We start from the raw sequence: 12,992 nt of genomic DNA, 5'->3' as shown, positions 1-12,992 counted from the left end.
GCGGAGGTGGTGCCGTCAGTGCTCCAGCTCAAGAAAAACATGTATCATCTACTCCCTTGTCAATCTCCATACCTTCCCTTTCTTTCCCCACAGATTTGCACACCCCTGTACTGTCTATCCATTTTATTTTATCTCACCCCAACAAAAGAAAATCTTTGTCTTCGCAATCCTCCAGCCCCATTCCTACCCTCCTTGCATCACATTTTTTCTCCATGTACCCTCCCTGTCAGCTGAGTCATCCCAGAACGAGTGCAACAGTCTGTCAGGTGTGAATAGACGCTGTGTTGGCGGAGCTGAGCTTATGACCTCTTTTGGATGTAACGCAAATATTCTCCCTTCGTCGAGGCTTCAGAAATCAGTCAGAACGCCAATTGTGCAATAATGGTGATGGCAGACACTGACAGGTCTTTGGCCGTGGTGGAATTTGGCCAATCCTCGACCAGGAGAATATTCCTCCTGCAGAATCACTCAGTGCTCCTGCAAGTCAGGTATTTTGTTAATAAATCGGTACCGATAAAGGAGATGGGTATAAGATGAGGTCACAATCATTTTGATGTAAACACGCCTACAGCGTCAACCTCAAACCCTGAAAAGTGTTGGGGTGGAGATGGAAATTAAGCCCTTCAGAAACAGAGCGGAGGGAGAACGTGAATACGCAAAGCAGTGGACACTGAAACATGCACATACATTGGATAAATAACATAGGCGTTTAGTTTATTTAATAAAAGAGCACATGTTCAATGTGAAAAGTGACCGTAGATAGATTACTTCAGTTGCAATTTGGTGCTATATATATATATATTTTTTTTTAATTAAAAAAAAACAAAAAACACCTTGAATTTCAGGCGGGGCGCGGGGCTCCGTTGGCAGGGCGCAGCGCCCCGCCAAGACAATGGTAGGGGAAACACTGGGCTCATTCCACATTTTTATTAAGAATATTGAGAAATCACTAGCATCCTGCAAATCAACTCGGAGCAGATTTACGTTGTAAAGAAAAACATACCCCAGGTCTAAAGTTGGAAGAGGAGACTGGGCTTATGGGAAGTAGATTTTCAAGCTGTGTAAGTGTGACATATAAAATCAACTCGATACAGTCAAGACTTGACTTAGCTACATTTTTCAGTTTTTCCAGAGCTGATGTGCCATGTTGATGCTGAGTCATGACTGCATAGTACAGTATGTCTTCAAAATAAATGTAACAGGAGAGGGATTTGAATAAATCACACTGCGGTTGAATCTCAATTAGCATTGCACATAAATACACTTGCAGACGGTAATATAGATGAGTGTGAGTCAGACATCTTGAGGTCTGAGTTCATACAGTAAGGGCTGGGCCGTCACACAGTGTGAAGGCAGACTTCATAAGTCACCTTTCTTTAGCAGCATGGTTTTAACAACACAATCTATTGAGTAACCAAGGCAAGTCTGGCCAAAATCCCCTCAAACCTACAATCCCCACGGTGACTCCTCCAGACCCGAGCCCCCAGCTGACAGCTCCAGTCCCCATCCTGTCTGGGCCCATATGGCCTGGCTCTGGATGGGATACATCTCCGCAAATGTCCCCTCTTTCACCCTCCCCCTTCTCTCTTCACCCCCCCAAACTTTAGTCCAGCTGTGCCAAAGAAGCCAGTGTGTTACGCTTTTCCTGTCGCTCCTCTGGCCAAGAAATGAAAAAACGAATGACGTAAAAAAAAAAGAACGAAATGAAACGGTTAAGTGAGAAAGAGAAAGAGGGGGAGAAAAATAGATTGAGTGTCCATTTCTGGCATGGGTTTTGCTGTCTGCTCAGTTTTCACGGCCCATGGTTTTATTAGACTTTCCGCCGGGGTATGGGCAAGGTTAAACGGCCACCGCTGCCCCGTTTGGGCTCGAAACCTCCTGTCAGCCTGCCTCCAACCCCTCCTCCTGGCTGTCCTGCGGTGCCACTGCCAGTAAAGGAAACACATTAACACCCGGGCCAGTAACAGAGCAGGCTTTGTCCACAGCCAGGCAGGCTGGTCCATTAGGCCCACGCTCTGGTCCACACCGCACCAATTAGGGCAGGCAGGGAGCAGAGCCACTCAAAACAGAGGTGTGAGCTTTACAAGGAAACTACAGGTGTGCTTGGGGGGAAATAATGGACTTTATTACTGATTGGGTGTGCTGTACTCCACTGTATCCCTCTGCCACCTTTTTAAGGGCCAACATGGCTCTGCACAGTTTTGACAACCTGTGTTTAACCTGCAAACTTGAGTTTCCCTTGGATGTTGGATCAAATCAAACCCCTGCCTTGCAATTTACTGTAGTTACCGATCTGGGCTCTTGTTACATTTAATTGCCCTACTGGGTCCTAATAAAGAATATATTTTACAGATCCGCAATTAATGACAATTGGATAATTGTTCAATCCTTGATTATTTATGCTGAATCTTTAAAGCCAACAATGTAAAAAACGATATTAAGAAGGAACTGTCTATCAGAAGTTTTCAAACCAAATGTGTCAGTATAAAATAACGTGCTTTCAGACTAACAATCCAAAAATCCCAAATAATGTATTTACAATGACAGAAATCAAATCGTATGGAACACAAAAGAGAACAAACATTGCTTATTGCAAAAAGAATGCGTTCAATAGAACTTACTCATGTTACCATTTGTATAGTGGTAAGCACTGACATTTAAGAGGATAACACATCACATGTTGAGCTCTTTGCCTGTTTAAAGAGATAATTAGTTATTTAAAAAGCATTCCAGCAAGCGGAAGCTGAGCAAACTGACTTTAAGTCCTAAAAATACTTTTTTTTCAACTCCCATACTGCAACATATCATCTTATCATTGGACTTCCCTAACATGGTTGAAATCCCCTTGTTAAAACTGCTATCCCTAAGATTGTAACGCAGACTCTCATTGTAAAGTCCAAGTGAAAATAACCCTGGGTAAGGGGGTGGTTTTCTTGGGAAAGTTGTTCCACAGAAAACATTATTCAACTTTTTGGCTCAGTATAGTATTCATTCTACATGACTAGTTAACTAATGTTAATGTGTAAATCTGTGGAGTTCCCCTTTTAAAATAGTTGTCGATTAAGTGTCTGTCCATTGACCAATTGCTTAATTGTTTGAGCACCCGTTATATGAAGTGCGAATGATGTTAGTTCATGTGTGTGCAGCTGCATGGCATGGTGTATTGCTGCCTGAGTGAAAAGCTGACAATCACGGATGTGTCAGTGGCAGATGAATAATCGTTGCTTAACATTTGACTGTAGTTAGCAAGAGCAATGGTGCCTGCCAGAACAAATGACCTGCCAGGTTAGAGAAAGGGCCCGAGGGCCAGATGAGACAATCATGCAAATACAGGACAAGTCTGACATCGGAGGGGGTTTCCATCCACAATTCATCTACGCTTCATAAACACATGCTATTTTCTAATAAAGGTGTCAACAGTTCTAATTAACTGTTTTCTGAATAATAGAACGATTTGGAGATTGGACTTAATTTTGAATCCAGAAAAAGTCTAAAGACTATCTACCTAGAGCCTTATTTAAACTGTATTAACTCCAACTCAACATGGCCACAAAGCAGCGTTGACAAGAGGGCCATGTGCCCTGCTACCAACACACAACATGCTGTGTTTTCTCAAATAAGCGTGTCTAACCTTCTCTGGTCTGTTTTAGCTCAGTCTGCCCAGGGCTGTCGCTTTCCTATGAAATAATTACTACAAATTTGGTGCATTCGCATGATTGGGTTCATGGGATTTTCCTGTGTCTAAATGGAGGCTCTGCTCCATGTCAGGGCAACAGTGATACAGTGTAGAGACAGAGTCAGGGTATTATGGACTGGATTGGCGCAGAGCTAAAAGGCAACATTCATCTTAGGCACGATGAGTTTGAAAAAAACATGTATGAGCTCCTAAGAGATCTCGAAAAAAAGGTTCACGCAAGGTTGTGGGAGATTTATATACAGCAGAGATGTTGTTTGGGCTAAAAATAGCCAACTCTTTGATGAAAGCTTCAAGCTTTCCTTTGAAATGACATATTCCCACATATCTGCCATTTTGAACACAAGGCAGAAGACCCTAGCCAGGGATAAGCCCCTCAAGCTATAATAAGCGGTTTCAACTAAGACAGTGGCAGTATTAGACATGACACCCTGATATTTAGTGTTGATTTCCACCAGCTTAATATGTGTTTGGTTTGGAGAACTGATCCATTTATTCGCAGGCCTGTTGCAGGAAAAGAGAACATAACACCGACCCTAAGTGTCAAAACACCCAAAAGCTTCTCGAAACCTTCTAGTGGCACAGAAATATTCATTACAGGCTCATTTCTTTTCCAACAGATAATATCGCCACGTGGAACACCGCTAGGCGATCTGGCAGATGATGTCTGTCAATTCAGTGATTCTGGACTGGACCCTGCTCCGGCTGAGCCAGGGTGGTCCTGTTTGGTTGTCATTTTTCTTTGGCACTTCCATGTTGCTTTTTTTGGTGTAGACCGACTGATGCTCTGAGATTTATCTTGGCTTCCAGCCCAGATTTGACACTGAAACAGTGAATTACAGAGGAAAATGAGAGAGAAGGAATCTAAAAGGATCTAGTGGCTGTAATGTGAGGTGGTAAAGAATTGATTTGACTCTGGCTAAAGAGGAGTTGGAGCAGTAGTAGCGGTTTGGACATCTCTCTTTGTGTGCGTGTGGTGAAAGAGTTTGGTAGTGATCTCCTAACTCCATCTTCCATGCAAAGACCTCATTTTCACTTATCTGCTCTTTGTCTCTGTGTTTGTATGTGTTGGATCGAGATAAACCTCTGTAATATTTATATCCCGTGTAAACTGTGATTGAATTCAGAAGATGCCAACATAGCATTTTTAATGTATGTGTTTCAGGTTCAAACTTTGTGACACGTAAGATCAGCCGTTCTGTGGCAAAGATTCACCTCGGCCAACTGGAGAGCTTCAGCCTGGGCAACCTGGACTCCAAGAGGGACTGGGGCCACGCCAAAGACTATGTGGAGGTAAAACACACACGATCATAACCGCACACCAGCCTAAAGAAATAGACAGACCATGAGTGCACCGCTTCAGGGTTGAACAGGGTTCAAATGTGAACATAGCATTAACAGGGCATGTTTTCCCAGATCGTTTGAGGCCGAAATATGCGATCTGCATGAAGCCTCCTATGATTCTCTGCCAAAAAAGAAACAGATAGAGAAAGAAAGGGGGAGCGAGAGAAGAAAAGAGAGGGCTTCATGCTGTGAGGCCACGGACTGCACTCTGGTTTCCCACAACTCACCCATGTCCCAGATCCCTTCAGGCCCCCATCATCCTTTTCCCCGAACGCCCGCAGAAAAAAGAAAGATATTAAAGGGAACGCCGCGTCCTGGGGACGATGACAGAAATATAGTGTTTGTGTTAACGTAATGGTGCCAGCAGCAAGCAGGGAATGGAGTGTGGAGATGAAACGAAACAGTGGGGTCGCAACGTCCAGGAGCAGACGGAGCTCAGCGTTTCTGAATGTGTGTAGGGAAACGCACATTCCTATGTGTGTGTGATACGTTAAGGTTTGAACACGTGTGTGTGGCTGTTGAGATGAAAGACTCTACGGGGTTGCCATGTCTGACAGCAGACCCCTCACAGTGGACTGTGTTTTTATTAGGAGGTGATGGTGGCGGGGGGTGCTCTTTGAGATGGGAGCAGGGGTGAGGAGGTTACGGCGGAGAACTTGGGTTTAACTGCAGATCGCAGTGTAGGGTCTCTGCGTCAGTGCAGGGCGGTGGTGGATCACGCCGTTAAGGCGGGTCACAGAGGCGTCAGCGAAGCAGTCACTGCCTGATACGGGAAGACCTCAGATCAATCATATCCGATCATAACCACAATGAATAATATTTGCCTCGTGGTTGGAAGTCGGACTTGAATTGTATTCACTAAAATGGGACCACAATAAGTCTGTTGCTTTTGAAAAATAATCGCTTTGTGGAATAATATTTTGCAGTCCAACAAAAATTAAGGATGATGCACTATATGTCGTAAATGAAGGTCAACCAAACAGGCCACCACTTCTAAGTTGACTAACCGTTAAGTGAAACATCAATGAAAAGTTGTCATAAAGAGATTAAAATTCCCAGTAAAGGCATGGCTCACCCACCCGAGATGATAATGTTTCTGTAGGATTTTACTTATTGAACGTACAAAAAGGATTTTACAAGTGAAAACTGAAAATAAAAGAGACCTAGAGTTTTAAGTTGTGAGAGTCTGAGCTGTCCCACATGGCGATCCGTTGCTACAGTAAATGCCTGTACAGTATTGGCTGTTTGTGGTAAGTGGCAAATTGACTTTGTATAGTGCTTTTCCAGCCTTCGGATTAGGGAATACCCTATAATGAGTGCAAATAATTTGAAACCCTGTAGCAACCAAGCTTTTTCTTTGATTAAAAAGAAAGGCTACTAACAAATCACGAGAATGAATGAAACTGAAACTATCAATATATACCGTACTGCTGCCTTTACTTTCCCTCTAGCTTCTCTCTCCTCCATACCTGCCAGTAGGCTAATAGTAAGCGTAAAATAGTAATGATGTTTGTTTTGAGAAATATTGAGGTTGTCATAAAATCAACATTCAAACTGTATATTTACAGTTAGTAATAAACAACTTCCAGTGGCTCTGCCCACTTGGCTACTATGTTTGTAAGTCTGGTTGTTTGGTCACATTCAGCATCCAGCATCCGGTTATATATGTCTGACTGACCAATTGTGTACTTATATGTTGTGTGAGCAACCCTGTTGCCTGTTTTCTGTATTTATGTGTGTGTGTGCACCCGCCTGTCCTGGGCACCCTGGCTTGAGACGCCCCAGGTTTCCTGTGGGAATGGCAGACATTCCAGTTCTGGTGAATCAGGCACCTCCTCGCTGTGCGTCTCCAGTTTCGTAAGAGTGGATTTCGGGGAAGCCAAACAGAAGCCCTAGGTGCTGAGGGGAACTGATTTGGAAGAAGGGGGAGAAGATGAAGGCAGGAGGGAAACAGACGCGTGTTTGTGGGAAGTTTGTACATTATGCATAAATGAACCATCCCTCTCGCTGAAAGTGGACCCCACCCTGCAGACCATCAAAGGCCACGACTGTCACCACCACCCTCTCCCTCCGTCTCACTTCCAAATATCCGTCCGGCCAGCGTCAGCACTGTGTTACCATGGCGAAACCAAACAACTTGCAATTTGTAAACAGAACCATGTGTGTCTGCTTTAGGCTGACAACTGCTTTTCCTCCCTGCCTCCCTCTCTCCCGCTCCCTCTCCTCACCCCACCCAGGACAGGGAAATTGCTTGTAATTGACTGTGGATGGATTGCGGGTGGCAGGAGGGGCGTGCTGTGTGTCTGCTCTAACGACGTCTGAAGGCGTGCGGCTGGCTGGGCATCGTCTCCGCCGGGTATCGGGTGTCTGAGACCTGAAGCTGCCCGGCTACTCTCAATGGAGTCCTTCTATTATTATGTTATTATGGAATAGATGCCGGGAGCTTAGGTATAAAATCGCCAGATAAATTCATTTAAATCCCCCTGATCTCAATTTCCTTAAAAGGGGTTAAGCTCTGGACTTTTCCAGTTTGGTAATGGGGTTTGAGACATTTGGCTGTCCCTTTTTTCCCTTTTGACTGCGGTTTTCTGGGATTTGGTGATACAGAAAATATTTCTGAATCAAGCCATGTCAAGGAGAATCCCGCAATCACTCGCTAGAGACTATCAGAGCAGATAGAGATGTAGGAGTAGTCCTCCCTCCTCCATCCTCTTAGCCTGTGCCCTCGCCCCGGGTTGGCCAATGGTGGGCACAGCTATTTCGACCCCCCTTCCCACACACCACCTCCTCCTCCTATGTCTGCAGAGAGCCATTTCCTGTGCAGAGAACAGGGTTGGCTGGGAGGGAGCAGGAGCAGACGTCGGCCTGGTGTTTTTGGCCCTCTCTCTTCCCCCAGGCTCCATCCTGCCTCACTTTCTCTCTGTCTATTTGTCGGTTTCCTCTCCCGCCTTTTTTATAATTCTCCATGTTCCTCCCACCACTTAACCTTTTACTCTTTGATGTTTCATCCTCCTGAAAAGCTGCGTCACTCGACCAGTGCTCCACCAAACTGTCGCTCCTTGTCGTCCGGCCCTCGCTGGGTGAGCAGTTACCACCCAGTTACCAGATATTTCCCTCTGACATCTAATAACCGGCTCTTATTTTTCCCCTGACTGGAAATGGTGTTGCTGTTCTCGCTTGCTGGAAGGGGCAGAAACTGTTGCCAGATGAGATGTGGCTGACCCGCTGACACACAGTCCTGACAACTCGCTCTCGTCTTGTTCTCATATTTATTTTCAAAATATAATTACCTGTGAAATTCTGGGCATTGGTAGGTGTCTCCTTGCAGTCTTCAGGTGTGTGTGTGGCGGTAGCTGTCTGATTCCTGGCATTGTCTGAAGGCAGCGAGGTGACAGGACAGCCCTGATGGTGTAATTTTTCACCCCCTTTATTTTTCTTATCCCCTTTTTTTTCTCTTTACTGCTGCAGCTGCCTCTCTGTGCAGTAATGGTTACAGATGAGGCTAATTAGCCAATCAGAGCGCAGATCAGGGCCAATCACAGATGATTGATGAGAGCGCCGGGCCATTCATCACATGTTTTTGGCCTTGGAGGTGACAGCAGGGGCAGGCTTCAGGACTTGGTACAGTACACTAGACATGAACGTCTACATTTAGAGCAGGCTGCATAAGCGCTGCAAAAGGGCCTCACTATCTTTCTTAGTCCTTTTGACAGGGTGTTACACTTAGTGGACACTGGATCAATGGCTGTGGAGATGAGACATTTTCTTTTAATGGGAAAGTCTTTTGACAAACTTTTTTTACATGGCTCTTTCCTAGTTAAAAAAAACGGATCAGAGATTTGAAGTTCATGTGAACCTAACTAAGTCTTCTACTTATTTGGAAATAAGGGGGAAAAGCCGAGCTGATATAACTAGCTAAAAAGGCCCCAACTAAAGATTATTATAAATGTTACTATTAGGGTGTCAATTATATTGAAAAAGGAATACCCACTTAATATATAAAATGTGAGAAAGAGAACATTTTCTGGAACACTTGTTAGCCAAGTGGTTAGAGTAGAGGCCATATAACTCCAACATCAGAGGTTCAATTCTAGCATAAGGACCTGTTTTGCGTGTCATACCCCTCTCTCCCTCTTCCCCATTTCAGAATCAGAAATCCTTTATTTGTCCTGCAACAGGGAATTTATGGTATTAAAACAGCAAACGTAGGAGTAGACTTGCATATAATATATTAAAAAGTAGGAACACGTCATTAATAATAGAACACAATAAGTAAAACCTATAAAAACGTATAATTTCTTCACTGACCTATATCTCTGGCAAATGAATAGACATGGTGACTTCTTCAAATATCTTGTTTGGTCAGACCAACCATCTAAAACCAAAGGTATTCAGTTTATAACTGTTGAAGATCCTGGGAACCAGCATATGTATACATTGGAGTAACTGGACTAGAGAACTTGCCTAAACCAAAGAAATGTGATTATTAAAATTGTGACTAATTGTCGCAGCTCCAATTAAGAAATTCAAAAGCTACTGAACTAACAACGCACAACATAGGCTAAATATGTTTAACTGATCACACTTATACAACAGATATCATGTCAGCTGGGGATTTTATGCGTGTAGTTTGGGCTCTTGTTTTACAGTTGGGAAAAGCTACCTTGTATACCATTTGATTTAATCAATAATGGTGAGCTATCTGTTTCATTTTGGCATTGACACTTGTGAAGGCACTTCGCTGTGTTGTAGAGGGCGCTGTACCCTTGGTTGGTGTGTGCGTGCGTGCGTGTGTGTGTGTGTACGTGTGTGTGTGTGTGTGTACGTGTGTGTGTGTGTCACATGCCTGGATCTTTACAGTGGTTCAGGGAGCTGATAAATACCTTTGACCGCTCTGTAAGGTTTAATAAACACAGCTGGAGTAGTAAAGAGCTAAAATGGGAGCTAATAGGGTAGAGGAGAGGGCGCATTAGGTTTCATCACCAAAAACCTCCTGACTACAACTAAACTCCACCACTGATGGCCCAACACACCCATGCTGACATTATCATAAAGTCCTGTGTGTGTGTGCACATTCTCATAGTGTAGATCATTTAAGGAGAGAGGCACTGTCAGTTGCTACCGTCCTGTTGACAGCATCCCACACAAAGTGTGTGTGTGTGTGTGTGTGTGTGTGTGTGTGTGTGTGTGTGTGTGTGTGTGTGTGTGTGTGTGTGTGTGTGTGTGTGTGTGTGTGTGTGTGTGTGTGTGTGTGTGTGTGTGTGTGTGTGTGTGTGTGTGTGTGTGTGTGTGTGTGTGTGTGTGTGTGTGTGTGTGTGTGTGTGTGTGTGTGTGTGTGTGTGTGTGTGTGTGTGTGTGTGTGTGTGTGTGTGTGTGTGTGTGTGTGTGTGTGTGTGTGTGTGTGTGTGTGTGTGTGTGTGTGTGTGTGTGTGTGGTAAGCTTTTATTGCTCTGAGCCACAGGGGGCAAACCCCAGTTTATTAAGCTGCTGAAAAGGCCATGGGTCGAATTTCGCCTGCAATTAATGTCACTACACACACACACACAGGGCTTTTTTCTTACACTTGTATATGTACACCTACAGCACATGATGACATAACAAAAACATAAAGGACTTATATCTGATCCAAGGTCTGAATACTTTAATTGGTCCACGGAGCCTTTAAAGGATGTCCTTTTTTAAACATGGGCTCAACCGAAGACATTTCTTACAGTATCAACAGTAATTAATTGTATTTTTTGGAGTGCCAAGAGATCCTCTTGCAAGAAGGACAGTGGAAAAAACATCTAGTGATATAAAATCCAGAGGACATTATAAAGGAATTATTTTGTGTTTTTTCTCCCTAATTGAAAGTGTCTCTTGTGAATTGTAGTTATTTTTTTCAAAGCTTATTAGCTATGTTTTTTTTGTTTACATTGTTGGTAGATGGAATGATTTTGCACAAGCATATAACAATAATGTTTTTATTGTAAAGAAACAATTCTTTGGGATAACGTTCAGTTTTCATCTAAACATAATACCTTACTAAACCCTCTTTTAAACTAAAATGTCTTGAAAGATTTAAACTGCAATGTGTGCTTATTCAACTGTTCATGGTAACTTTTGTGTCAGGCAGTAAATCACTTCATTTTTCTCTTTTCATTCTACTTTTGCATATTTGAATGTAAGCTATCACCACACACATGGCTCGACTTTCTGCTTTGACACTCAGTTGAGTTTTTGTTGATCTAGTCATGACAAACAAAGGGGGGTTGCACTTGGACAATTGCACAGTAAAGATGCCTAGGAGGTCTGTTGATAAGAATAATGAATTAGGTGAGAGACTAGGAATAGATCTCCTCTCTTGCCCCATCTCTGTTCTAAATCATCGGACATGAGGTGAGTATTTACCGTGGCATCGTACCAAAGTCATATAGCAGAGATACGGACGATTTTCACAGTCCAGATAATCCGAGCTGAGGGAAGATAAATGGAGGAAGGTTGTGTAAAAGTGACTCCCTCTCGCTGCTCTAACAATAGAGGAAGAGATAACACACAGATCCATGACAGCACAGACTCTAGGGTTTTGTAAAGGGGCCACAGTAGGGTTTAAAGCTTTACAGACTGAAACCCGACCCAGAAGTGTCCTCAATATTGGGGTGAGATTCAGGGGTTTTTCAGGGAACAGCTTTCTTATTTTCCCCTCAGTTCTCGTCCTTTTTTCCCCCTCCCTACCACTTCGGTTTCTTCCTAGTCAGCTTTTAGCCGTAAAGCACTTGTGATGGTCTGTGAGAATTGATCAAAGGTAAAATTGGCAAGGACATGAGGAGTTTTATATGAATACAATCTGTTTCTATATCAATGAAACCAGAACTCTTTAAATAATCTTCTAAACAAAAGAGGACTGTAATTATTAGCTGTTACATCACAATTTCTTGCCAAGAAGCAGAAACCCCAGTTTGTTTTTTTCTTTTATATTTTGCATGCTTTACCTCTTCACAACTCAACCTTCTGCTGTCCATGGACAAGATGAGTTGATAAAGGATGGATTAATCCTGGAGACACTGGAAAAAGACATGTAATGGACGAATCATTAATTGGGACCATATGAAAGATAACAAATTGCAATATTACGTTTGCTCTTTTTAAACAATCAACTTTGAGAATTATCATTGAAAAGATATTTGAGAAATTCCCATTTCAAGTTGAGAATGAACTTTTAATATACATTTTCGGGCCAACAGTGAGTCTTTGATGTGCCTGCGAAAAACAGAAAGCGGTAATACAATCTCTCAAGCAAGATTGTGCAAGCTCCAGAAATGCTACTAAATGGATTTCTTCTCTAATCTTTTTCTTGTTGGTTAAACCAGATGTTGTTTTTCTGTCCTCCAATCGCTCTTTTGCGTTTTGGTTCTCATTCTTCTCTCAAATGTCTCTGAATTATTACTTAGTTTGAAGTGCTTCACAACTGCATACCCAATCGTATTGTTCAGTGTTTGTGATCATTTTCACTTACCATCCCAAAAATGACGCGACGAGCACTCATTATCCCACTTTTTCAGCAGTAGCCAGTGAAGATGATTACATTTGACACATGTAATAGCTATATTTTCCTGTTTCAAGGCTGTTTCACCCCATAAAGAATTGGAAGTCAAGAACCTATAAAAATACCGTAAAAAAAAGTCTTCCCTCTCCAGTTAAGGAACGACTTTTGGAAGTTCGAAGGCAAACGTATGTCAGAATTAATAATTTTTTATTGCGGTATTGATCGTGAGTGCAAATCATGTTCAAATGATTGGCACCAAACATCTTCAGTACACTTAAAGTAGGCACGCCAATGACTCTTTCTGCCTGATGGAGGCCAAAACACCTGGGTGGTGTATGTTTTTGCCTTTAAATAGAGAGGGTATGTCCAGCTGGACGCCTTTGATGGCTGTGGTATGAGGATTGTCTTTCTCTTGTTTTGGTTTTTGAA

At 43.0% G+C, this 12,992-nt stretch overlaps 1 protein-coding gene across 1 annotated transcript in view; it reads left to right on the top strand.

Annotated features, from left to right (window-relative positions):
• Window positions 1-12,992, top strand: part of gmds (GDP-mannose 4,6-dehydratase) — a 171,889-nt gene that overhangs the window by 63,578 nt on the left and 95,319 nt on the right. Inside the window, exon 7 of the mRNA XM_034146121.1 lies at window positions 4,860-4,987. Coding sequence (XP_034002012.1) covers window positions 4,860-4,987 — 128 coding nt within the window. The remainder of the gene's footprint in view (window positions 1-4,859; window positions 4,988-12,992) is intronic.

Source organism: Trematomus bernacchii, unplaced genomic scaffold (genome assembly GCF_902827165.1).
Source record: "Trematomus bernacchii unplaced genomic scaffold, fTreBer1.1, whole genome shotgun sequence".
NCBI lineage: Eukaryota > Metazoa > Chordata > Actinopteri > Perciformes > Nototheniidae > Trematomus > Trematomus bernacchii.
This window is presented reverse-complemented; position numbering and strand designations above follow the sequence as displayed.